The sequence below is a fragment of the Suricata suricatta genome, chromosome 3 (genome assembly GCF_006229205.1).
Source record: "Suricata suricatta isolate VVHF042 chromosome 3, meerkat_22Aug2017_6uvM2_HiC, whole genome shotgun sequence".
Lineage (NCBI taxonomy): Eukaryota > Metazoa > Chordata > Mammalia > Carnivora > Herpestidae > Suricata > Suricata suricatta.
Window position 1 is genome coordinate 120,691,677 of NC_043702.1, and position 23,092 is coordinate 120,714,768.

The 23,092-nt window shown below is 39.5% G+C and overlaps 1 protein-coding gene across 1 annotated transcript in view; it reads left to right on the top strand.

Annotated features, from left to right (window-relative positions):
• The window catches only part of MROH9 (maestro heat like repeat family member 9), an 84,770-nt gene that overhangs the window by 30,636 nt on the left and 31,042 nt on the right, over positions 1-23,092 (top strand). The window contains exons 8-13 of the mRNA XM_029933068.1: positions 6,036-6,171; positions 11,781-11,881; positions 15,155-15,304; positions 18,333-18,484; positions 21,278-21,443; positions 22,565-22,707. Coding sequence (XP_029788928.1) covers positions 6,036-6,171; positions 11,781-11,881; positions 15,155-15,304; positions 18,333-18,484; positions 21,278-21,443; positions 22,565-22,707 — 848 coding nt within the window. The remainder of the gene's footprint in view (positions 1-6,035; positions 6,172-11,780; positions 11,882-15,154; positions 15,305-18,332; positions 18,485-21,277; positions 21,444-22,564; positions 22,708-23,092) is intronic.

Consider the following 23,092-nt stretch of genomic DNA (forward strand, 5'->3'; position numbering starts at 1 on the left):
GGGGGGGGGGGGAGGCACTGAGAATCTCTTGAAGATGCAAAACCAGTGTGGCAGCCATGCCCTCTTCCAGGACATGCAGACACCGTCCCAAGATGAGTGGGGTTTGTAAAACCGTGGATGCCCTGGAAGTCACCCCAGTTCAGAAGAAGGGTCTGAACCAGCCCCTTCTGGATCTGCATACCCTGGGTTCTGCCGGTGCAGACCCCCATCTCGATGACTTGCTAGCAAATCATTTCCTTGATGAGGCGGTGAAACATCATCAAGAAGATGGGTGATTACCTGACTAATCTCCACAGGCTGGCCGATCCCCAGGCTGGGCTGAATGAGTATCTCTTGGAAAGGCTCACCCTCAAGCATGACTAAGAGCTTCTGGAGCCCAGCAACCCTTTTGAGGGGCCCTTCTGGCATCCCATTGGTGCCAGGGCTTGTGCCTGAGCCTCTCCTTGTGGCCACTAGCCAGCTTTTTAACTACTCTGCAGCCCTCTCCCAAGCTATGGACCAAAGAAGAAAGTTTTTTGCAGCAATAATAATAATTATAATAATAATAATTAGGTGGGGAGAGTGTTGGAAAATGAGAGGGGCCACATTTCATCAGTTCTTGCAACCACAGGGACTCAAAGCCTGCAATTTTAAAGGTCCACAGACTTGGTTCTAGAAGAGCTCAGAGGACCTTGTACAGCTCTTAGAACACAGAGGGGCAGCCTGTGGACATGCAGCATGGAAACAGTGATATGAAAAGCACTCGTGGCACACAGTGAGGAAGTTTTCACAAAACTAGAACAAAGAATCTTAAAATTTGTATGGAAGCACAAAAGACCCCAAATGGCCAAAGCAATCTCGAAAGAGAAAAACAAAGCCAGAAGGATCACAATTTCAAACTTCAATTTATATTACAAGGCTGTAGTAATCAAAACAGTATGGTACTGACACAAAAATAGACACATAGATCAATAGAACAGAATACAAACCCACATTTACATGGTCAATTAATGTTTGACAAAGCAAGAAAGAATATCAAGTGCAAAAAAGGCAGTCTCTCCAACAAATGGTATTGGAAAAACTGGGCAGCTACATGCAAAATAAAGAAACTGACCACTTCTTGCACCATACACAATAACAACCTACTGAATGGGAGAAGATATTTGCAAATGACATATCTGATAGTATCCAAAATATACAAAGAACTTATAAAATTCAACACCCAAAAAAACAAATAATCCAATTAAAAGATGCACAGAAGACATAAATAGACATTTCTCCAAAGGAGACATCCAGATGGCCAACAGACACATGAAAATATGTTCATCATCACTTACCATCAGTGAAATGTAAATTCATACTACAATGAGATACGGCCTCCAACATGTCAGAATGGCTAAATCAAAAACACAAGACACAACGCATATTGGCAAGGATGTGGGGGGAAAGGAACCCTCTGGTACTGTTGGTGGGAATGTGACCTGGTGAAACCATTGTAGAAAACAGAATGGAAATTCCTCAAAAAGTTAAAAATTGAACTACTCTGTGATCCAGGAATTGCACTACTAGGTATTTACCCAAAGAATACAAAAACACAAATTACAGAGATACATGCACCCCTATATTTATAGCAGTACTATTTACAATAGCCAAGATATGGAAGCAGTCTAAATGTCCACCAATTGATGAATGGAAAAAGAAGTGGTATGTGTACGCACACACACATAATGAAATATTACTTAGTCATAAAAAAGAATGAAATCTCACCATTTGCAATGACAAGATGGAGCTAGAGAGTATAAGACTAAGTAGAATAAAAGAAGGTATTTGTCCTAAGAGAAGGACAAATACCGTGTGATTTCAATCATATGTGGAATTTAAGAAACAAGACAAAAGGGCAAGGGAAAGAGAGAGAGAGAGAGAGAAACAAACTAAGAAACAGATTCTTACCTGTAGAGAATGAACTGATGGTTACCTGAAGGGAGGTGGGGGGGGGGGGGATGAGTTAAATAGGTAATGGAGATTAAGGAGTGCACTTGTGATGATGAACACCAGGTAATGTATGAAAGTGTTGAATCACTATTTTGTGCACCCGAAACTAATATAACACTATATTAACCAACTGGAATTAAAATTTAAAAAATAAATAAAAGATGAGTGGAGGATTTCCAGTAAAATCTAACAGATTGTCTACGTGCTTTTATCTCCTCGCCCTCTAAAGTCCTCACAAAATAGAAGTAATGACATTTGTCAAATTAGTAAAACGTTTTCAGTGGGTTACATATCAACAAACTCTGGATGATAGGATAGAAAATGGTAACTGACAAAGCCTGGCAAAGTATGGGGATGTGAACTGGTGAAACCACTGTGGAAAACAGAACAGAAATTCCTCAAAAAGGTAAAAATCAAACTAGCAGATGCACATGAACATTGGGATGGGGCACAGCTTTCCAGGAAGAAGTCTGCCCAGTGCAAACTTGGAGAAGCTGGAGTCCAAGTAGTGGTGAAGGGTGAAAGGCAAAGCAGGGCTGAAAATATATGCATTAACTGAAAGGATTCATTGGAAGTTTATACGGAAGACTCCATATTGCTTTCCACCCCGCTTTCCACACGTACTATATTCCTCAGGGACATGGGTCCACTGGCAGGTAAAATTTGAAGACTGTTTTCTCATAATGGCTAGAAAATCCCTGTGAAAAGTATCCAGATTGTTTGTACAGAAACATTTCAGCATAACCCCAGCATCCCCACCTAACCCACTCTAAAGCAAAGCCCACTGGTTGATGAGCCTTGCTCACATCAACTCTGCCAAGAACCATTTTTTCATAAGTACACTAGATAACCAAGGTTTGCCAGATATTTGGATTAAACCCTCCCAATACCAGAGTCAGCCCAAGATAAATAAAGAGAGAAACATGATTATCAAAAATGGAGCGTCAAATCAGGACACAGGTGAGAATTTAGCATTGAAAAGAGTAGAGAAAGCATATTTGTATGCCAAAAGAAAATATAATTAAAGTAAGCATGGCCTATGCATTCAACAATTTTACTTAATCACAATAATAAGACCATATTATTGATTTTCAACTTTTAGGATCACAGAAAACTCAAATAAATTACTCCATCCCATCAAATGCTATAAACTTAACAATGCAAAAACAAAAGTGCAGGGAATCATTTAGTGGTTCTTCAATGAGTTAAATATACAATTACCATATGACCCACCAATCATAGGTATATACTTAAAAGAATCTAAAACAGCTGGTCAAGCAAAAATGTATACACAAATGTTCATTGCAGCACAATTCACAGTAGCCAAGGCATGGAAACAACCTACATGCCCATCAGCAAAGTGGACAAAATGTGGTATATTCATACAGTGGAATGTTACTCGGCCATAAAGAGAAATGAAGTTGGAGATATACTGCAACATTAGTAAAACTAGGAAACAGTACGCTAAGTGAAAGAACCTAGACATGAAAGGCTACATATTGTATGAAATTTATATGAAATAGCAGAAGAGGCAAATCCACAGACAGAAATCAGTTTCGTTGTTGCTAGGGACTATGGTTACCAAAGAATAAAGACTGGCTAGTGGTTTTCACTTGAGGTGATGAAAAAATTTAGAGCTAGAGAGAGATGATGGTTCCTAATGCCACAAAACTGGGTACTTTAAAATGGTTAAAATGGTACATTGTAAGTTATGTATATTTTATGCCACAATAAAAACAAAAAATGCAAGATAAAATAAAGGCAAAAGAAGTAGGAAAGTAGAAGACATGGTAGAGGAAAGTTGAAGGGAAATACAAGTGCTCCAAAACACCTACTTTACAAAGCAGAAGATCAACAAGATGTCTGTATACTATGAAACAAGAAATAAAAGTGTTACCATATTATGACAATAGAAAAGGGAAGGACTAAAAATAGCAATATGCTATAAAGGGTCATATGCTACACTGAGAGGATGGTGGCAAAGTAGAAAGATGTGATTGAGTTAACCCCTAATTTGTCACAGCAGGGATAAATAGACAATGTCCCAAACTGATGTTAGAATGGAAATGGGAGTCCATTATTTAGAGATAAAAAGGTGACTTCGAGAAGAAGCAGCTCAAAACACATAGGAGTGGTTGCCTCTGGAATTTAGCCCCTGAACTACCATTATTGTTAAGAAACTGGAGAGGCCAGATCTACAACGAAGGAATCCAGTAAGAAAGGGTCAGAAAACCAAGCAGAAATAGTCAAGCTTAGGGATGGATACTGAGAACTTTCTTATTTCCAGATCTTAATGCCTTTTTCTTTTTCTTTCAGCACTTGGATAGATTTTCTATAAAAGAAGGGCTATATTGTAATAGAAGTTCCCAAAGTCATGTGTTGGAGATAGCATTGCTGTGGTTGGTACACTTCTGACGGGCATACACAGTGCGCTCCACAGTGCACAGAGCCTTCTGTCTTGTCCTATCCTAGGTCAGGTTCCCCATCCTCCTCAAACATGCCATAAAATTTAGACACAGCCACACTTACAACAGAGACAACAACTAGACAGACCACCTATGGCAAATGGAATAGACAGATCACTGATAGCTTCATTTACAAAAACACCTGGTAGGAATTGCACATCCATAAGTTCTTGAGGAGGGCATAACTGGGAAAGCTATTTGAGGCAAATAAAACTTGTAGGGCAATGCCTTGTAAATGGTTCCCAACTTCTGTGAACTAAGCTGAAAGAACTACTCCTTTATGATCCCCAAGAGATAAGCACAACTCAGTCCCACAGTGCTATGGTGGTTCTTAAAATCTTGCCATTAGATGGAAAAAGAAACTTGGACAGCAATTCCAAGGAAAAGAGCACCCAAGGAAGGAAAACATGTCTCCCTAGAGCTCAGAGTACTGTTTGTACTGTCTGCTTCTAGAGTCTCCTAAGGCATAGGACTCCTAGAATAGAGGAACCCCACAGCTGGCCTTACAAAGACGTTGGACAGAAAGAATCAAAGAACATCTGCAAAAGCAAAGGATTATCTCTCCTTCTTCTACTGAGGCCACCCCTCCCAGTATCCTTGCTCAGTTATGCCCTTGACCCATGACCCAGTTCGCTTCCCATTCTTCTTCAGGAATGACTGTGTGTGTGTGTGTGTGTGTGTGTGTGTGTGTGTGTGTGTGTGTGTCTTTAAGACTGAGAGAGAAGGGTGGGTCAAGCGACATGAGAAGCAGGGATAATGGACATAGGAAACAAGTAGAAAGAAGGAGAAACGGGCTGTGAGATCCTCCCAGGGGTTGACTTGGATTCTAAGTTTCACCATCAATATTTGCTGGTATTGCATCTATTTAAGAAGAGTGATCACCTGTCTTAGAAACAAGAAGGCCTACCAGTTCACTAAACCTACATGTGAACAGAACCCCTTTTGTTTAAGAAGAAATTGGTAATGGTACTCAAACCTTCACAAAAGCAGAATGTCTCTTCCATCTCTCCTTTCTTCTTGACCAGTCAATCAAAATGAAAATCTGTTTGAGTAGCCTGTGTGACAAGGATGTTGTAGGAAGAAATATATAAATGTTGTGATAGTAGCTTTGACATCAAAAGTAAGGGCTCCGAAGTTTTCAAAAATGAATTTCCTTGGGAAGAATCAGAACAATTCCAGGAGGAAAGGTTACATGTCCCCAGTGGCTTACAGAGTCATCTGAAGTGTCATTCACAGAGAAGAACCCATGAAGGTTTTTGGATATCCACCCTCTACCCCAAGATCCTGGAATTTGCTACCTGATTTGTAGAATAGAAACTAACATTAGTTGAGTTCCTATGATTTCCAAGCATTTTGCTAAGAACTTTCTTTTTTGTCATAAATAGTCCCCACAATAACTATTACAGGGTAAGTGTTTGTTATCTACACTTCAGAGATAAGGAAATTGAAGTTTAGTAACAGATTTAAACATAGATTTTGTAAATTCTGAAGCTCATCCTTGAATCCTAGTCTGATATAGATATTAGAGGATCGGATACAGACATTCGATGTTGATTATACACTGAAAATGCATTTTTCCCTTTTGATTTCTCCCACTAGGCAAGTGTTGAAGTGCCATGTTTGGGGGTCCTGGCAGCAGAACTGTCGCTTCTGTGTTGCCATAGTGATCTCTCAGTCGCACAACAAGCCTCCGTGGGCATGCATCACCTCCTCTGCATTGCAAAGCATCAGAACAGTAAGAATAATTTACCATCTCTTTTAAGAGGCACTACAAATGGTCCCTAATTATTCTACTTGTGGGTCCCAAGAAGGCTTTACGTCTGTAGGTTTCTAAATCCTGCCCCAACATCTATAGCACCACTTCCTAAAATACCTTTTATAATCTTTTTAGAATTATCAAAATATGCTATTAATGGTATAGTTGGTTCTTCAAGGTCTACAAAGTGCTCTACTTAGATTAGTGGTGGGTGTTAATGGTGGAGACAGGAATGCTGTGGAAAAGAAGAGAAGAAAGAAAAAAACTGTTAGCAATGGGACTTTTAAAGGGGAGGCATATTTTCCCCCCTCTAATGGAGCATCAAATGGGATACTCAGGAAAATTAACCACCAGCAGTAAATGCTGCTGTGGCCTGCCTAACACAGCACAAAAGTAAGTCCTGAAAGTATCATACTATTTCCAAATAACTTAAACAGAGAAAAGATTTATTTTCCCGTAGTACATGACTAAATGTATAAATATATATTTGAGCCCTGTGTCCGGCTCCACACTGACAACACCGAGCCTGCTTGGGATTCTCTCTCTCTCTCTCCCTCTCTCACTACCGCTCTCCCACTCATGCTCGCTCGCTCTCTCGCTCTCTCTCTCTCTCTCTCTCAATAAGTAAATAACTTATTAAAAAAAAAAAAAAGAACACCAATCTGAGGAAACTACTTGAGGCCAGGGGAGAATATTTACAGAGAAAAATCCAATGAACTCACAAAGGCTAGGAATAGTGTCTATGAGTCTAAGTCAACTTTTAAAGCTTCATAATGTAGAAGTAATGATGTAGAGGACTCAAAGGGTTTTGTCTCATTAGAAGGAAAAACCTATCTCTAGACTAAATTGTTGTGCTGCCACTTAACAAAGCTTAAAAACAAGATCTAAAAAAGATCAGGTGATCTCCAAACACTTCAAATGCCAATCAGAATGAAGCTCAAGTCTACTTCTAGGAATACCAATATTCCAGCAGTCAAGTTAAAATTCACAGTGTCTGACACCCAATAAAAATCACTGCACATGCAAAGAATCAGACTACAACACATAATGAGAAGAAAAATGAATCAAAACTGACCCAGAAATAACTCAATGATAGAATTAATAGAAAAGGACATTAAAACAATTATTATAATATATTCCAATCATTTAAGGAGCCCAAGAATAAGATAAACATGTTAAGTAAAGACAGAAAAATTTCTAAAAGACCTCCACTGAACCTCTGAAGATGAAAACTACAATATCTGAGATGAAGAACACTCTGACAGAAATTAACAGTGTAATTTTCAACAGGGCCAGAGGAAATAAGACACATTTCATTCCCAGGAACAAAGGTAAAGATGACAGTAAGTTTCTTTATCAAAGCCATAAGCAATGGGAGCAGCCTCCCAATGTACAGGGGAAAAAGGCAATCTCAAATTCTTTAGCCACCAAAAATTCTTTTAAAAACAAAAGCAAATAAAGACCTGTTTAGATATACAAAAGCTGCTAGAATTCATTACCAGCAGATCTGCACTAAAAGAGATATGAAAAGGAAATCCTTCAAGGAAAAAAATTCAGTGAAAATCTAGATCTAAAAAAAGGAATGAAGAGTAATGGATTGTAACTCTATAGGTAAATATTCTTTCCTCATATGTTTAAAAAAAATTTTTTAATGTTTATTTAGTTGAGAGAGAGAGCAGGGGAGAGACAGAGAGGGAGAGAAACACGGAATCCAAAGCAGGCTCCAGCACAGAACCTGATATGGGGCTGTCAGCACAGAGCCCGATGTGGGGCTCCAACCCACAAACTGTGAGATTATGACCTGAGCCAAAGTCGGATTCTTAACCAACTGAGCCACCCAGTCACCCCTCCTCATTACGTAATCTTTTAAAATGATGATCAACTTGTAAGGAAAAAATAGTAGTGCAAAAGCTATATGACAGCAATAGTGCAGAGACTTGAAAGAGGAAGTAGGATTCTTGCGAACTTTAAGGTTCTTGTTAACAGAGTGTGAAATGTCATAGGTAAACTATGATAAGTTAAAGATGTGTAATATAAACCTTAAACTAGCCTCCTAAATAATATATCAAAGAGTTACACATAATAAGCCAAATAGAGATGTAATGTTTGAAGAACTACTTTAAAAGAAGACAAAAAAGAGGAGAAATAGAACAGACAAGGAAAATAGAAAACGAATAGTGAAGACTCAAAGCCATCTAGAGTAAATGTAAATGTTCTGAATATCTCCAATAAAAAGGCAGAGATTATCAGATTGAATAAAAAGCAAGACTCAATTATATGCTGCTCTTTGAGAAATCTACTTTAAATGCAAAGCCACAAATAGAATAAAAGTGAAACGTTGGAAAATGATATAGCACGGTAACACTAGCTAAAAGGGAATGAGAATGGCTGAGTCAATATCAAAAAAGTATGTATTTCAGAGCAAAGAATGCTTCCAAGGAAAAAGAGGATCATTTCATAATGATAAACGAGTCAATTAATTAACAAGACAACAGTCCTAAACAAGTATGTCCCTAAAATAAGAAAAATTTATAAAAATTAAAATACATAAACAAAAATGGATAAAACTAGGGGTGCCTGTGTGCCTCAGTGTGTTAAGTATCTGACTCTTGATTTCAGCTCAGGTGGTCACCACCTCAAGGTCATGAGATTGAGCCCCGTGACACTCTCTGCACCGAGGGTGAAGCCTGCTTAAGATACCTTCCTTCCCCTCCCTCTGCTCCCACTCGCTTGTGCTCTCTCTCTCCCTCTCTCAAAAACAATTTTTAAAAAATAGAAGGAGTAGAGGTACAATTACAGTCAGAGAATTCAATACCTCTCTCTCAATAATTCATAATTACACAAAAAATTATTAAGGATGTAGACTTGAACCAACTTGACCTAATTAATATATATAGACACTCCACCAGTAATGGAAAAATGAACATTCTCAAGAACAAAAAAACCAGAATACTTACAAAAATATACCATATTCAAACCATAAATCAAGTCTTAAGAAAGTATAGTCTTTAATTCACCTAAAATATATTCTCTGATGAGATTAAACTAGAAATAAATCTAGAAAAATATCTGGAAAATTCAATATATACAGAGAGCAGGTAATTCACTTCTAAATGACCCATAAGTCAAAAAAAAGAAATAAAAGTAAAAATTGAAAGTATTTTGAACTCAGTGAAAAGATAATACCCACAAAGAAAATGCCAGACTGTAATGATCTAGCAAACGCTTAAAAGTAGAAACTATACCAATCCTACCCAAATTCTTCCAGAAATGTGAGAATGAGGAAGCACTTGCCAACCCATTCAAGGAGGCCAGCAACATTCTGGTACCAAAACCACATAAACACATGACAAGAAAAACAAAAACAATAAACTGCAGACCAACGTTTCTCAGGAATGTCAGTGCAGAATTTTTTTAACATTTATTTATTATTGAGAAACAGAGAGAGACAGAGCATGAGCATAGGAGGAGCAGAGAGAGAGGGAGACACAGAATTCGAAGCAGGTTCCAGGCTCTGAACTGTCAGCACAGAGCCTGACGCAGCACTCGAAGGCACGAACCCTGAGATCATGACCTGAGCAGAACGAGCCGAGTTGGACGCTCAACCGACTGAGCCGCCCAGGCGCCCCTGGTGCAGACATTCTTAAATAGACCCACACATGTATGGTCGGATGATTTTTGATAAAAGGTCAAAAGCAATTCAGTGGGGGAAAGAGTAAACATCAATGAATGGTTTTGGAAAAATTGGTTTTATATCTATACAGAAGAAAAGAACTTTGATCTATATCTTATACATAACACAAAAGTTATTTCAAAATGGACCCAAAATACTAAAACTATAAAACAAGAAGTCCTTACACCTTGGGTTAGGCAAAGATTTCTTAAATACAATACCAAAAGCATGACCTATACATTTTAATGGGTTTTTTTTCATGTTTTATTTTATTTTTGAGAGAGAGACAGAGTATGAGTGGGGGAAGAACAGAGAGAGAGAGAGAGAGAGAGAGAGAGAGAGAGTCAGGATCGGGAGCAGGCTCCAGGCTCCAAACTGTCAGCACAGAGCCCGATGCAGGGCTTGACCTGACGACCAGGTGCCCCACAACCTATGTGTTTTAAAAGTGAAATTTTAAGTATTCCTGCTCTTTGAAAGACCCTGCTAAGAGAATAGATAAGCCACACACTGGGGAAAAATATATGTTACATATCTGTTACACATCAGTTACGTATCTGACAAAAGGCTCATATCCAGAACTTAAAAATGAACACTCAACACTCAGTAAGAAAACAACCAAATTAAAAAATAGTAAATTTGAAGTTGAATTACTTAGTCATTTCACCAAAGAGACACAGATGGCAAAGATACACATCAAAAGATGTTCAGTATCTGGTGAGAAAAAAAAAACATGTAGCTTAAAAACTGCCGTGAGGTCCTAATACATGCCCATTAGAATGTCTAAAATGGAAACACCAACCATACCATATGTTACTAAAGAACTGCGACCCTCACATTGCCAGAGGGAGTGTGAAATGGTACAACAATTTTGGCAAATAATTTGGCTGTTCATCCTAAAAAGATAAATACACATCTACCAAATGACCCAGTCATTCCATAACTTAGGCTTTACCTAAGAGAAATGAAAGCAGGTACCCACACCAAAACATCTACACAAATGTTGATAGCACCTTCATTTGGAAAAGCCAAAACCCTGGAAACAACCCAAGTGTCCATCAACAGGCAAATGGATAAGCAGATGATGGAATAGAACTCATCAGTGAAACAGGAATGAACTATTGATACATATAACCACTTGGGTGAATCACAAAATAATTTCGCTGGGTGAAAAATGCTACACAACAGAAGAGTACATCCTATATGAGTCCATTTTTCTAAGATTAGACAACACAAACTTGACGGAAAGCCAGAGCTGCGGTTGCCTTTGGATCAGGGGTGGTGGGTACGGGGGAGCAAGTGTGGTGGAGGAAATGAATGTGGTTGGGTTATTTTTTTTTCATTTATTTATTTTTTTATTGCAGTGATGTTTTTGTAGATATATTTATATATATATAAACTTACTGAATTACACATTTTAAGTTAATAGTATGTCAGTTATAACTCCATGAAGCTGTTAACAAACAAAATCATTAAAAGTCACCTTCTCTGGAATGAGAGATGTCAGCACCGGAAGCTTTCACTGAGCACTCCTGGCTTTCCTGCCATCTGACTTCCCCAGCTCTTCACAAAATGCCTCCAAGTCTGGTCCCCTATCAATAAACACTCCACCTCAACAGCAGCTTGTCCAGTGGGCTGAATGATGCATTGATGAGCCAAATGTATTCAATATATGCTGAATCTATTAAAATTATCTTTGTCTTTCATTCATATTTCACAGAGGCCTTACTTAAACACTTTATAGACTACGGGTCAGTGCTGTCACAATATTTGATGTGATCAAACTATCTGCAGAGACTTAAATGTTCAGAACACTTTAGATCTCCAGAATTGGAGAGAAAGGGGGAATTGGAAACAGCAATGTCATAGAGGGAACTGATGATCAAATCAAAACCATAAACTCTTTTCCTTAATACAGGGGATACTGAAAAACATAAACCTATGAAGTATGAGAAGCATAGAAATTACTCCCTCTTGTCTCCATCATCCTTGCTACAAAACAGAGCTAAAATTGCCCAGGTAACCTACCCCTCCTTTATCTGATGGCTTTTCTTTCATGTGTATATATCATTACTTTAGTGGCAACTTCTTTCTTTTTTTTTTTTTTTTTTTTTACTGCTTACTTATTTTAGAGAGAGAGCGCAAGCAGGGGCGGGGCAGAGAGAGAGGGAGACACAGAATCCCAAGCAGGTTCCAGGCTCCGAGCTGTCAGCACAGAGCCGGAAGTGGGGCTCAAACCCAGGAGCCCTGAGATCATGACCTGAGCTGAAGTCAGCCGCTCAACCGACTGAGCCACCCAGGCCCCCTTAGTGGCAACTGATTTCAGCAGCTTATATTTTTAATAAATTTTTCTATGTTTTTAAAGTTCAGTGAAGCATGGAGTAAATAACATTTAAAGTATTTGGCTTCATGATTTTCATCTCTGTGAATAAAAATGATGCCTGTTATTCCTGAACATAGCAATTTGTATTATTTTTATGTAATCCTTATAGCATGCAAATGAGGTATGTATTTTCTAGTTGTATACTTCTTTTTGTTTGATTAATAAATATGTCACTAAAGATGAGGGAACTTCTGGTTATTTAGCAATGTTAATGGAGTTATCAATTAACAGGCTTTTCAATAGTATAATTTACTCAGCAAACATCAAAATAACCTGCTTTAAAAAAAAACCTGTTATGAATGGTTCAGTTGGTTAAGCATCCAAGTCTTGCTTTGGGCTCAGATCCCAATCTCATGGTCGTGAGATGGAACCCCACATTGGGCTCTGCACTGAGTACAGAGCTTGCTTAATATTCTTTCTCTTTCTCTCTCACTCTCTCTCTCCTTGCTTGCATTCTTTTTCCCTCAGCTCCTCTCCCTTGCTTGCATTCTTTTTCTAAAAGATAAAACCCTATTGAAACAAATCTTAAGTTGAAGTGACAAATCTCAGTACCGAGTAAATAATTTTTACATTGACCCAACCCCTGGGGAAGACCACGAGGCCTTGTATACTCCCTCACTTTCTTCAAAGTACATGGGCTTATCCACATGCTTGAGAGGTCACCCAGCTCTGCAGCCTAGGTTGGGCTGCCCAATAGATGGCCTTCTGGCCACACACAGGGAGCCAACAGCTCAGCACAGTTGCTGGGGAAGCCCTTCAGCCTAGCCCATCTCTTGGAATGGGAGAGTCTTTGGGTTCCTCCTAAAAGTACATACACAAAGCAGTGTCTTCTCCTCCCATGGCCGAAGTGGATAGAATTGTGCGAGGCTGAGGAGATGTGGAAGGGATACATCTTACATAACATAGTCAAAAATACTGCATAGATGTCTTAAATATGCACCCTAAATTTGAATTCGAATTACTGAGTCATTTCACCAAAGAGCCACAGATGATAGTGCATTTTTCCAAAATCAAGCATTTATTCTTATCCACCCCACACCTCAAAAATCACAAGCCTGGTTGACTATGAAGTTATCCATTTACATGAAGAAACCAAGCATCTAGAGTTTACTAGAAAATTCTTCTACATGCTTCCATCCTCCACCCCAGTGCCCTGGACTCGGGATCCTAGTGAGTGGAGGACTGGCAGTCTCCCTTGAGGCACTCCTAAGCAGTTCAGGGGGCTAGCTACTGCCAACTCCAGGTTGGTGTCCTCCCTCTTCTGAGTGGAGTGCACATTGGATTTAGAAATCCTGGGGGTTGGGGGAGGGTGGCCTAGGTCCTTGCATTCATGGCCTGTTATTTGGTTCCCCAAAGGGAATTCATAGAAAGGAAAACTCAAAATAATACATCTATTTATGAGAAGAGGTTCTTCACAGATGTATGATTTTTAAAAACTGTGTCAAACACAGAGAAATAAATGACAAATTGTGGGATATCAAGCTGACAGTGTATTGTGCAGTCATTACAGTGAGTGGCATCAAGAATATGTAGTAACATGGTATCATGGTATGCCAGTAAGAAACAAAGGAAGAGATAGGTGATTTCTGAAGAATCCAGCCGATCCTGTGTGATTGGTATGTTTCTGAAGGGTTGCAGGTAGATCCCATTTTGTAGGCGGCCCTGTCATTTGATAGAATCCACTGTCATACCTCTACCTTCACACGACAGAAACTTCTAACAGTCGCTCTAACTTCACGAGGAAGTGCTTCTTCTACAACTTTTAAACAGACACTACAATAAGTTATTTCATTGAGTAAACAAAAAGTTAAAAGAGAATATTCCCCAGTTCAATGATTTTTTAAAATTCAACATATCATTTAATTAAATCTGGTTTTCCTAAAGGAGGACTAAGTGTTCGTGATAGCCACACAACCTCACCAAGCCTTGGTGACCCTCTTTAGCTTTCTTCCATAGCTTTCTGAGAATAGGACCTCTCACCCCTCTGCCCATAGGAGGGGGCCTGCTGGCCACTCCTCACTCAGACCTCGGGCCTGCCCTATTGACCAAAAAGAGCGATGGTCCATTCTTTTAAAGGGGATCCAAATAAACTTTTATTGGCAAGATGGGTGGGGTACCTTCTGTACTTGGGAAAATGACACAAGGTGTGTGTATGTATAATATGTAATATAGATACATATATATTTATGCATATAAAAGGAGAAAACATGACTCATTCATCTTTCTTAACTGAGAGATCCATAATCAGATAATTTTGTTCATATTTTATAGTCCTTAGATATTCCTCTGACTTCAGAAAAAGAATTGTTTGAATTGTAGTTCTTGTACTTCAATCAAGGCCATACGGGCTTTTTCAAAATCTCTTCCTGCTTCTTGAGCCTTCCCTGGGAAAGAGAAGAGTCCACACCACTGAATCATCCCCCTTCCTGCTTCACCCCCTCCCACATCCTCCACTAATCATGCTTGTTTCTGAGCTCAGAAAACACATTTCCAAAGCTGAAGAAGCTCACAATAATTTCCAATATCCGAACGGCTGAATTCGTGTGAAATCAATGTTTTACAGTTCCTCTTAATTGTAATGCCATAGTTTTTCATTTCTTCCTGGCCCAGCTCCACAGCTGACTTATTCAGATAAAAATGTTTAAACTGCTTTAAAAATCAGAAGAAAAAAAATGTAATTCCCTTTGAATTCTAGTCATCTCAATATCAACACAGGTTGCAATATGATTTCTAACGTTTCTGAATGGAGGAAGAGGGCTCAAACTGCAAAAATGCCCAAGGCCCTCCAAAATCATGCAGTGCTACCTGGCCCCTCCCCCTGAAGCTTCCTCCAGGATGACTGAATTCAGCTATCTTTCTTAGGGTGTTGTAGGTCAGACCTGAGATCATGGCTCTCCTTTTGGTTTCAGAGCGTAGGACAAACTTTAATGCCATCTTTGCTGACTGACTTCACGTGGAGTCTCCTCATGACCTTCTCTTCACCTGATTATGTAACTGCATTCAATGCGTCAACCATACTGAAATTGACTCTGGAGTATTATGCCCACAAGGTCACCACGGTAAGATCCTTGACAATGAATAGGGGACACGGATTTATTCTCTACCTTTATTCTCTTGTCGCCTTTGTTATATGCTACTTTGTTTCCTATGTATTTCTCGCTGTTGTTCAGTATGTCACTTTGATCTAATGAGGGGTTTACTTTGTGAAGTATTTCAAGTGTACAGAATGTTTAGAAAACAATGTCATGAACATTTACCTACCAATTCTACCAAATGATAATATGTTGCCACATTTGCATCAGTTTTTTAAGAAATACATTAATAACAGTAGAATAATACAGACATAATTGAAATCTTCTATGTAACCACGAAGGAAAGTTTTCAGGGACCCTCAATGTGCTGTAAGGCTGGCTATGTGATTTGTGGGGCCACGTGTAAATAAATGTGGCCTTCCTGGTCAAAACATAAGAAAAAGTGGCATTAAATATGCAAATGTATGTCATAAATTCTACTCCTATAACCAATATTACACTATATGTTAACTAACTAGAATTTAAATGGAAACCTAAAATATATATACCAACCTTTGAAGTTTTATTCCCTTTCCTCCACAGTCCCTCTCTTTCTTTCAATTTGTCATAGTACTTTTATTTTTTATTTAATGTCTTTAAGTTAAAAAAAAAAACACTAAATTTTTAAAGTTGCACAGATTTTACCAGCTATTTTCACGTCGTACCATGCCAGTTAGAGGTTAAAATATAGGAGTGTTCAACTCAACAAAACAATGCAAGTCATAGGTCATCCATGAACATGTTTTCATTCTTACCAAAAGAGTGTAAACAATGCACAAAACTAACTCAATTGTTTTAATTTCATTTCTTGACATTCACACATTCTAGTAACACCTTCTACATTCAGCTTATTGAGGAGTCATCATTTTCCACTTGAGTGTTGAAACCTCAATAAATGTTTATCTTATACTCACTTTGATTTCCCGCTGACTCCGACGCATCTTGGATCCACTGGAATTCTGTGCACTTCAGTAGATTGTGAACACTGCATGTGAATGGGGCTGCACACACGAACCACACCCACTATCGTCTCGGCTCGCATGCACGCACCATTGTCCCATGGGACTTCACTCAGAAAACACAAGCTCAGAGGTAAAATTATTTAAATATTCAAGATGGCGACAGCAGAATTTTGAACCTTCTAAGTGCAGAACCCTGTGCAAATGCATTGGTCACATGCTCATGTAACCAGTCCTCCCTCATCTGACGGTGAGATGAGGGTTGAACTTTCAGTTCCTGGTGCTGACACACAGTGTGATGTGATTGGAAATAAACCGAGAGCTCATACTCAGATTCAGAGAGCAGGAAAGGGGAAGCAAAGCTCTCTATAGAACTCCTAACGTGGCTACATGGAGAAGCATTCCAGAAGGCAAGCACAATCAAGGAAAAAGCTGGACAGCAGCAATCATTTCCTTGACAAATTAAGCTCTTTTCTCATGGGGTGAGAAAGAGAGGTTAGATAAATCCATACCAAGGCCCTGGAGAGGAAGAGGAACCAACAGAAAACTAGATTTGCAAAACTAGCCTCTGCTGCAGTAAAATCATTAAGCAGAAAGAAAGCAACTGAACAAAAATGGGGTTCAGCAAACTTATCCCTCCACCCAAGGTCCCACAAACAATTGAAGCACTGAATACAGCGGATTCTCATCTTAAACAGGGTTAGGTTCTAAAATCCGTTATAATGGAAAACTGTGCATAGTTAAAATTATCCCTGAAAACCACTGAAATCGCACATAGAGTATGTGGGCTTACAATCTCTAAATAACTCTAACACAGCAAGTCTTTTCTTAAGAATGAAAGCAGATTACTATTGCTATACTTAAGCATACAGTAACATAGCTGGCTCGTTTTAGAGGCATGCTGCGTGGAAAGGAAAAGGGGGTGAGGAGGAAAGGGATGAGCGTGTGTGATTTCACACTCTCTCTCAAAAATCAATAAATATTTTTTAAAATGTCTGTGGAGAAAAGCAATGTTTAATATCTCCCACTTCATGGTCACCTCAGAACATATATGGCAGAAGGAATGTCCTGCACTCTTAACACTTCACTTATTTTTTTTTTCTGTTGGAGTAGAGGGTTGTGCACAGATAACTAGCTGAATTGTACAAGAGGCAATTGCAGCGAGATGTAAATTTACATCAACCAACATCTCAGCTTATGATCTCTGAGGAATATTTCCAAATAAAAAATGTAGAATCTACAACCATTAACTTGAGATGAATTTCACATCTAACTAGAAATCTCCTTGTTCAAGAATGCATAAAAAGGGGAAAACATAAAACTAACACAGGACCTCTGAATAAAATGTGTAAGATTATAACTCAGTGTTTACCATTCTGGGCCATTCTTCCAACACACAGTTTACCCATTCCATATATAGATTCAAAACTTCTTTAACTGTCAGAAAGCTTTTTGAAGTATGCAGTTACATTGTTATTCTGTTCCATTATTTTGACTTCCTTCTTAAAGGACTTGAATTATACATATGTTTTCTATACTTAGCCTATAGGTTTTATATAATGAAGCTTACCTTCCTGAAATAAACTTTTTTAAAAAATGGGTATTTTGGGGCACCTGGGTAGATCAGTCAATTAAGCGTCCAACTCCAGCTCAGGTCATGATCTTGTGGTTCATGGGTTCAAGACCCGTGTCAGGTGCTGTGCTGATAGCTCAGAGCCTGTAGCCTGCCTTGGATTTTGTGTCTCCCTCTCTTTCTGCCCCTCCTCCGCTCATGTTCTGTCTTTCAAAAATAAACATTAAAATTTTTTTTAATAAATAAAGTAAAAAAGGGTATTTTCCTGCTACCAATAAAACATAAGCTTATTTCTCATCCAAATAAATATTTTACACTGTGTAGTCACCCACATGAATATGCGTTCCTCTAGTGCATATTTGTGTGTTAATTGCTGCCAGGGCCATTCTGAGAAGAACTGAATGCTTATATCCAAGAAATGTCTTGGCTTAGAGGTTGCTATGGAACAGAGGCTCTTGTTTGACCCATGACATTACTTTTCCAGGTGTGTAAGATTGTGGATGCTATTTACAAGCAACTGCATAAAAACCCTTCTCATGTTATGAGGCGTGCTATGCTCCAGGTCATCACCCTGCTGACACGGGATTCACCAAAGGCTATCTTCCAGCTTATGGGCTACCCAGTTCCAGCAGACAAGTAAGGCCCCTCAGCCCTTCCGACAGCGGTTTGTTCACAGTCCACACAGAGCTGGACTTGGGCTTTTTTTTTCCCTCAAAGAAGACATCTATTTTTGTATCACATAGATTGATCATAAAACTTAAATAAGATCATACATGTTCTTCATATTCTTGTACAATAGCTACACATACTATAGGCCACTGACAAATGACCATTGTCACTATTTTGTATCTGAGGCTTTAAATTGTGTTTTGTTGCATCTCTCATGGGAACAAATCACTCCTCATAGTGATGATGGATTTTTTCCCATAAGTAATAAAATCTATAGTGCTGTTTTTTTCTCATTTATGAAGAACAGATGTAAGGCATTTCTACCTGCCAATAAAATAATGAAACATTAAAAATTCTCAGATTTAATGGGGAGTGCCCTGTTACTTAGCTGTTTATCTGAAATTCACAATCCAGGATCACAGAAAATATTAAGGAGAAGACAATATCAAGGTGAGCCTATGGGATACTATGAGCCTCACACACATTAGACAAGCATAGTAAATGACATCACCTTGAGAAGGAAGCTAATACTTCTCTACTATTAATAGTGGGAAAGGCAAGAAGTTACATTATGAAAAGGATGCAGCTTTGGAAAAGAATCTGAATTCCTTCCCAGCCATACAAATTTCTAAACTCCTTAATCAAATTTCCCTGTTTGTGAAATGAGGAAAATTCTTTTTTACCTATAATTCAATTATTGGGGGTTAAATGAGTCAATGTCTGTAAAAGGGTATCAAATGTCACAAAATGCTAACCCAATGATATGACTGAGTTTCTTTTCCCAACTGAAAGCTTGTGTTTATTTAGGAGGTTTCAACTCACAAAGTTATTTTACTACTTAAAAAATTCCTGGAAATGTTTTCTAATGTTTATTTATTATTGAGAGACAAAGAGAGACAGTATGAGCAGGGGACGGGCATAGAGAACAGGAGACACAGAATCCAAAGCAGGCTCCAGCCTCTGAGCTGTCAGCACAGAGCCTGACTCAGGGCTCGAACCCACAGACTGTGAGATCGTGACCTGAGCCGAAGTTGGACACTTAACCGACTGAGCCACCCAGGCACCCCAGAAAATTCCTGGAAATTAAAAATCTTTGTGAGACTCAGTGTTTTCTCACTCAGGAATTACGCACCCATTGTCTGTAAGGTATCAGCCTTCGGGCATTTTGTTGAAAGGCAATAGATCGACATGGATACAAGTTGCCAATGAATTCAGTACAAATGATATGAACTGAGGTGGCACAGAAAGCAAGCATAATTAGGGTTAAGTGAACTTCATTAAAATAGTCACCAGCAGGGGCGCCTGGATGGCTCAGTCAGTTAACCTTCTGACTTCAGCTCCAGTCATGATCTCACGGTTTGTGAGTTCAAGCCCCGTGTTGGGTTCTGTGTTGACAGCTTGGAGCCTGAAGTCTGTTTTTAACTCTGTGTCTCCCTCTCTCTCGTCCTTTCCCAACTTGTGCTCTGTCTCTTTCTCAAAAATAATCATTAAAAAAAATTTTTTTAATAGTCACGAGAAGATCTCATGTGTTAGTAGGTGAGGGATGGAGTACAAAAGACTGGGGTTTAGAGTTAAGCTAAATGAGACAAACGGGGCATGTCTGCTCAGCTAGAAAGTATGAACGAGAGTAAGGGAATGAGACAGGGCATGTGAGATTGATGTCCCTGTGGGTCTAAGCTTGGTTATCAAGCTGAGCCCCAAAGGCAGGAACAGTTGGGTAATGGGTTCTAAACAGCTGGTGTGCCGCCCCCATTAGGAACCTAAATGCAGAAAGACTGAGTGATAGGATTCAGAACCCAGCACGGATTAACAAGGTGTCAGGAATATACCCACACAAAGATGTGTAGCAGTTTTTAAGATATCAATCGTAAAAATAATCTTGAAGGGTGGCTAGGTGTGCAGAAAAGGAGGGAGAGGACCTGAGGCGAAGAATCCAGGGCTCTAGTGACATCTGGGTCACTCACTAGAATGTGAGTGAACTTTCGCAGAAGGGCCCACTCCCCTGAGCTCATTTTTGTGACTGAGTTTTCTAATTTTTAAATTTACATAGTTATTTTTTTACATAACATTTCTACCTCCTTAGATTTTTTAAGTTGATATATTTATTTAGATGTTAATTTGTACTTCCATACCAGTTTTTAAAATATTCTGTATTCCTGGACAAATAAGGTCACAAGATAGGAGGAACAGAGTATGGAGTGGGGAAAGCTAATCAGTTGATACTGAGCTGGACCGATACTATAATGGGGCAGGAAACCATGGCACCCGTTGCTCAATCGGTTAAGTTTCCAGCTTCGGCTCAGGTCATGATCTCACAGTCCATGAGTTTGAGCGCTGCATCTGGCTCTGTGCTGACAGCTCAGAACCTGGAGCCTGCTTGATGTTCTGTGTCTCCCCCGCTCTCTCGCTCTCTCTCTCTCTCTCTGCCCCTCCCCCACTCATGCTCTGCCCCTCTCCACCTCTCAGAGAAGAATAAACATCAAAAAAATAAAAATATAAATGTGGTAGGCAGTCAACTTGCTGACTTGCAGACTATTTTCCATAAGATCTCGCTGAAACTTCCTCTGCTTTCAAGGACAAGAGACTTAATGAGATCATTTGGAAATGAGTATAACAGTTTGATTTAGACTTGTCTGTGATCTCTTTGCTATATAAACATGTAAAAAAAAAAGACTTTTGACTCATGACACTATTGAGCAGGAAACGAGCAAACTGATTCTCACTGTGACGGTCGGGCGGGGGATGGGGCTGTGTTTGCAGCACTTTGGTACTGATATGGCACGCGGCGTATTCTGAGTCAAGTGTGGCCCTTCATGTTCTGAAGAAGATCTTATTGATACTGAAAGGAAAGCCTGGGAAAATGCATGAAAGCCTACTAGACAAGAGACGGTTCTCTCTACATAGGACTGATATGATGCCTGTAGCAGTAAGTACTACTTAAGTAGTAAGTGCTTCCTTGTCCTGGTTTGTTTTCTGATCATGAAAACCCCCATCTGCCCATGGACTTGGTCATACTTCTGGACAATTTCCTGCTCTCATTCATTCATTCATCTAACACATATTTATTGAGTGCCTGCTGTATGCCACACCTTGACCAGGAAGCATACATTCCAGGAAAAGACACAGACAATGAACAAAAAACTGTGTTATGTACCAGATGATATGGAGCTGAGAAAACACATAAAGTGATGTGAGTAAAAGAAAGTGACAGGGAAGGTTTAGGAAAGTTGGTCAGGGGAAGCCTCTGCTGAGGTGACATCCAGTCGGAGAGTGAAGGAATCTGGGCAACAGTTCTAGACAGAAAGAGGGACAAAAGCCCTATAGATGGGAGCTTGCCTGGGAAGTGAGTGACTCCAAGGAAACGGAAAGGAGAGAATGGAGCAAGGGTGGAAGTTTGGAGGTGGTGTCGGAGACTAGCCACCAGCTAGACCATATAGACTTTGATACGAATGTGAAGGCCTTATGTCATTTGTGCCCACCATTTTCTATCTCCCAAGGACTAAACTCACCACTCTTGGGAGTAAATTCTAGTCTTACAGAGACACAGTAGGAAAAAAATGGGTAGCACTCCACAAATGTGAGGTGGTGGGATGTTTCCCTGATGTGGTGGGTGGGTATCGCAGTAGTTGGTGAGCCGAACGATTGTCAGTGATCTGGCCTATCTCCTTTTAAACATCTCACTGGCCTGGGTTGTTTAAGCCCAGGAAGCACCTGGGTTATTGGTAGGACCATTCTTCATGGCCACATGTGAAGAGGACACTTGGAAGTGCACTCTCCTTGGGAACCAGCTTGCTCCCCACTGGTTTGGCAGCTGGAGGTGGTTGAGAGAGCTTTGGGAGCTCATTTCCATAGAACACTGGGCATAGTTCCTGGTTGAAAATGGACCTCATAGCTGTGTGGGAATGAACACATATGCAGGCACGCTTCAGGCTTCCTTCAAGGGGGTTGCGGGAGCAAACGCACTGTTCCTCCCTTCCCCCTCACTACGGCTGACTGGGTTTAGAGGCAGATGGCTACACTCTTGCCTTCTTTTTCCTTCCCTTATAGGCATCCCAGGCCCTGTGCACGTTGCTGCCTCTTGGTTCATACAAGAAAGCAGTGGCCCAGTTTTTCCCCCAGCTCTTGATGGCCCTCATGGTCCAACTCTTTTACATCAGTGACCTGAGAAAAATGGCAGAGGATATGCCATGGTGAGATTGTAGTGGTTTATTTCAGAGTCGGTAAGAAAGAAGCTTCCAGCTGTCAACTGTTTCTAGGCCCTCGGGTTCATGTGGAAATCTTTCTATACAATGCATTCTTTTTTTTTTATCTATCATTATTTATTTCAAAACTGTGTAGTGTATAGGTGACTATTTATAGGCAAGATAAATTACATCGCAGCTTTAATTTTTCAGGTTTACAACTCTCACTCAAAACATAGAAAATGAAAAGATTTAAAATCCATTTCAAGCATGTAACTATAATTTCATAAAATTTTTTGTTCCACAATATATAATGTGTGATAAATAATGTGAAAAACAGAAAATATTCACCAATACTGCCTCTTCATTACTGTAAGTTTGGGACATTTTTTTT